Source organism: Arachis ipaensis, chromosome B05 (genome assembly GCF_000816755.2).
Source record: "Arachis ipaensis cultivar K30076 chromosome B05, Araip1.1, whole genome shotgun sequence".
Taxonomy (NCBI): Eukaryota; Viridiplantae; Streptophyta; class Magnoliopsida; order Fabales; family Fabaceae; genus Arachis; species Arachis ipaensis.
This window is the reverse complement of record NC_029789.2, coordinates 136,339,436-136,344,233: the sequence shown is the minus strand read 5'-3', so window position 1 is coordinate 136,344,233 and position 4,798 is coordinate 136,339,436. Positions and strand designations below refer to the sequence as shown.

At 33.7% G+C, this 4,798-nt stretch overlaps 1 protein-coding gene across 3 annotated transcripts; it reads left to right on the top strand.

Moving 5' to 3' along the window:
- Positions 588-3,692, top strand: LOC107644350. Of its 3 annotated transcripts, none has more exons than XM_021102936.1 (2): positions 588-1,145; positions 1,675-3,090. In XM_021102936.1, the coding sequence occupies exon 1, from the start codon at positions 669-671 to the stop codon at positions 1,137-1,139; it is 471 nt and encodes a 156-aa protein (XP_020958595.1). In that variant the 5' UTR covers positions 588-668; the 3' UTR covers positions 1,140-1,145; positions 1,675-3,090. The 3 variants fall into 3 exon arrangements, with proteins under 3 accessions (XP_020958595.1, XP_016203671.1, XP_016203670.1); XM_016348185.2 differs by lacking the exon at positions 1,675-3,090 and adding an exon at positions 3,449-3,692 and having other exon boundaries at positions 590-1,140; XM_016348184.2 differs by lacking the exon at positions 1,675-3,090 and adding an exon at positions 3,449-3,692 and having other exon boundaries at positions 596-1,145.

Below are 4,798 nucleotides of genomic sequence, written 5' to 3'. Positions count from 1 at the left end.
AAATTCGTATTATTATAGAAAATGAGTACTATTATTGAATTATAATCGTCGATCAAGATTTTTTTTTATGTTACTATATGTTGAAAACTTTTATATTTTGTTTTATTTTAATTTGTATGTGGGAGATTTTGAGTTTATGTTATTATGTTGAATGTGTTTGAATTATCTTCAATTTGATACATTTTAGTTGAATTGTATGAAATTTTGTCGTGGTTTTATTTTTTTATTTTTAAAATTTAATATCCACGGATACCCACGAGTATCTGTCTCCCCGGCGAGTGAAAATAAATAGGGATCCGTAACGGGGATGTGGCAGAAATGAGGGACAATTTTTTAAATGGAGATGGGAGCAAGAGAGGGTTTTCGCGTCCATAAATACCCATTGTCATTTCTAATGCAAACTGAAAAACATAGTGTAAAATTAATGGAATAAATTAATTTGAATTAAAAATCAAATAAAATCATTTTTTCATGACATATATTAATTTAGGTTGATTAATTTTGTCAATATAACTAAAATAACAAATAACAAGTAATTCTATAAATAAAAAAAAAAAGAAAAGAAAAAAAAAACCACAAATATATCAATTTCATTTTCATTTTCACATCAAAATTCCAATTGAATTGAACCGAAACGAAAATTCTAAGGAAAAAAAAAAGAGAAAGCCATGAATCCCAAAGTTCTCTTCCTCTTCGGACTTCTCCTAAATCTCGTTTCCAATTCGTTCCAAAACCCTAACCCTAAAACCCCAAATTCGAAGATATCAAAGGCTCATGTTGAGCTCACGAACTATGGCTTTCCAGTGGGGTTATTGCCGGCGACAACCGTGTTGGGCTACGCCGTGAACGACACTTCCGGCGATTTCTCCGTCAGGCTCGGCGGCGCGTGCAAGATCACGCTCCCGCCGGACAACTACATCGCCACGTACTCCAAAACCATCAAGGGGAAGATCGTGAAGGGGAAAATTGCGGAGCTTGATGGGATTAGGGTTCGCGCGTTCTTCAAGTGGTGGTCCATCACGGGAATAAGGTCCTCCGGTGACGACATTGTTTTCGAAGTCGGAATGGTCACCGCCAAGTACCCGTCAAAGAACTTCGACGAGAGCCCCCCTTGCGAGGGACAACACTCCTCTTCCTGAAGTAAGGTTAGGTTTTTCATTTTTTTTTTATTTGTATCTCTATCTTTTGCATGTGAATGCTTAATGTTTAGTGGAAAAATCTTTCTCGTGAAGATTTGATTGGAACGTTAATTATAAGCTTCTTCGGAACGTAAATAATTGAAGTAAGATAATGAAAAACTTAATTGGAAACTTTTGATTTTAGTTGCTCAGGAATCTAATCTATTTTATGTGGAATCGTATCTATAATTGGGTTTATGCGAATTTGAATTTGGAGAACCGTACTCTGTTTTTATTTTATTTTATTTTTTAATTTTTAACTGGTCATAACCTTTGTGTTGTTGTTTTTGTGTTGTGAATGAGAATAAAACTTTATTGGAAAGATAAAGGGTTCTTCTACAGTTTTAGACAGTGCTTTCATTTCCGTTGATGCCTTGAATTGTTCCACCATGCCTTGTTTGTTTTTTCGTTGCAAAATGATGACATGGGACCCTGAAAAAGAAATTAAAAAGAAAATATCTAATTTGTTGGTTAACATTATCTTCTTTGCTTTCAGAGATGTTATCATTAGAGTGAGCTTCTGATTGTGAGTGATATTGATTGCTTTCCAGTTGAAGTGTTACTATAAAGGCATGGTGTTCCTGTTATTCATTTCATCATTAAGCTTCAGAGAACATTGGCAACATAATCAGATTTGTGATGTGCTAATTATGCTTTTGCTTCTCCTTTCTCTTAGTTTATATGGGACTTTGAAAAGGTCGAGCTTTTGTTTGCTTTCATCATGCCACAGTCATCTTCAAGGTCTCACTTATGATTTTTTGTGGAAGATTTCTATTTTCTGGGGATACTGTATTGTTGAATGTACTAGAGCATGGTTTTTTGGGATAGTCCCATTGTTTACTCTTCATTTCTAGTTGTTTTGGAGAATGAGCTATATTTCCGTCCTTTTCAAAGAAACAAAGTGGTTTTTGAAGAGTCAATGAAGTTTGTTTCTAATGGAAGTTACTATTTGCTAACCACATGGTTATGTTTTGGTAAATAGGTCTCAACTAGGCAACAGTGATGTTGCTTCCTTAATTATTTTTAATTTTATCTTTTTGTCTTCTTATTTAGTCCACCCTATCGGTTTACTTTTAACGATTCATTTGGGTAGGCACTAAATGAGTATTTAATTATTTATTTCCTTTTGGACTTGGACCCACCCTTGGTTGGACAGTTCCTGTTCTGTTTTAAGTTCTAACTAGCAATTACGAAAATTGCGCAAGTAATTTTAGCTTTTGAGGTGGTTGTTTTTGTGCCTGGTTTCAGTTAGTATTCTCTTTACTATAACTATCTACAACATCTTTTGACATGCCAATATAACACCATTGAGATAGATATTCCTTTGAATTTTTTTAATTGGCTTGCCCACATTATGTTTACACCACCTGTACAAACATGTTAGCTTGTGTTCTCCACCATGCATTGTTACCATCATCACCTCTTGTGCCATCAGTTCTCCAAATTACTAGCTCGTTTTTTAACATATCTGAAGTGATTCGATGTTTTTCTACATTGGGTGATTCATTATTCTGTTTTTACATGTAACAATTTAGAAGCTGAGGTGTTTAGATTTGATGATGCTGCTGGTTTATTTAGCTATTCTCACTTTGGTAATCCGTTGCAATTAATACCAACTGCATTTGGCCCTTTGTAAATTTGGATCTTTGTTTGTTAAACTCTTATTATGGGTATTTGTGAGTTTTGATTTCGGAGAAAGAAGGTTGTGAAGTGAAGGACTGAACTGTAACAATCTTTTTAACTTTTCAAACCCTTTTTTCATCCTTTTTCTTCCAAAACTCTTACCTAGAGTTTTCATTCAGTTGTGTGTATGACCCATGCTCATTACCATAGACTTTGCACCGAAGCAAACGGTGATTGAATTCATATTCAATTTCTGTTTTAATCTCCAACTTGTCTTGTATTAAAATATGTCTACAGCCTATGGTATTTTTCTTTTCAAGGTGCATGCATCAACTTGGTTCCTTAACCGGGTTATGCCTTGAATTCATATGCCTTGGTTCCTTAACCGGAATATTGTCAATAGTTCTATGGAGACCTTTTTTTAAAAAAATAAAATAAAATAAAATTGTCTTCCTAGGATCTGCTAGTTTACCCATAATAATATTATATTTATTACACATGCAAGAGTAGTAGCAAGGTTCACAGCATTCTTTCCTTCCTTTCTCTTTTTCATTACCAGTAAGCACCTTTTTCTTGTTAAGTGTCAAATTGTGCAACATAGACTTCACATTATTCTTGACACTTTTTTGTTCCTTTTGCTGATGCAGGTTTCTAGGTACTTACTCGCAGTCTCTGTGTTTTTAGTAAATGGGGTAGTGACTGTGTCCACTGAAATTGCAAATACGTTTTAAAAGTCGCTTGTGTAATAATCGTATAATGTGTTTTTAGTGCTTGTGCTTTTATGTAATCTTAATATCGTATTTGTTAATTATTATGCCACGACGAATCCCTTCTTGGTCACGTTACTCGTTGGACTATTTAATAAGGCCATTTTGAACATAGTTTCTTTGATATTCTCACATGCTATCTATACCATGCACTACGTATATCTTGCCTTTCTCGAAGTCGATGCCATGCAAACCATTGTTCTATACAAGGGTTCATGGACCGCCGCTCATCCGCATATTCGCGATGTTTATTCGAATCCGATTCGAAAATTGTAGCGATTCGATCCGCAAAGCTATCAGATATGGGATTGGATTGCGGATTTTATGTAGGTACTTGTGGATCCGTAAAAATAAACAAATAAGTAAACTTTTAATATATATTTATTTATTTGTTTATTTTAGTTTCCTACGGAAGCCCCCAAATTTAGTAGGCTAAAGACTAATTTATCGCAGATTTGAGTTCTATTTAAAGGTTTGCTATTGCTAATGGGTTGTTGCATGCACAATGTAAAATTTGAACTTTTGATACTTATTTAAACAGACTAGGACTAGTGAGCTTAACAACTAAGACGAACTCAAGTTAGTTAACATGGTTATATATATGTTTTTTTAGTGTTGTTACTTTGTTTATTTTTTTTGTAATTGGTACATTCTATTTCATATGTTTTTAGGTAGGATTGACATACAGACAAAGGTATAACTCGTTTAAGCCCATAGGTTATACGGATTGGTCCGTTTAAACCCATTTTGTTTATGAGCTATAATTTTTTTAATCAGGGATCGTTTATGGCCAACTTGATAAATTAAACAGGCTAACCCGTTTATATTTTATTTATTTTTTAAAAAAATTATTCTGGCTATTATAAATAACTATGAGGAATGTAAATGTGGAGTGAGAGCGTATTTTTTATTTTACATTTTCAATAGAATTTATTGTTTTTCATATTTTTCAAGAAATCTTCTCTATTCAAGAATTATCTGCTGATTAATTTTTCTTCATTGGTTTTACTATAAAATTGTTCTCTAGGATTTTCAATTCCCCTTTTATGGTATTCAAAGCCTATAATCTTGTTCATCTTTGTCATTGAGATTATCCTCTCTGACTCTTCCAAGAAGACCTTCTCACCTATCTCAGACAAACTCACTCAAGACAATTATAGCACATGGAGACACACAACAATGTTAATAATTCAGAGCCTCTCAATGGAAGATCATCTATACAGGTCCAAG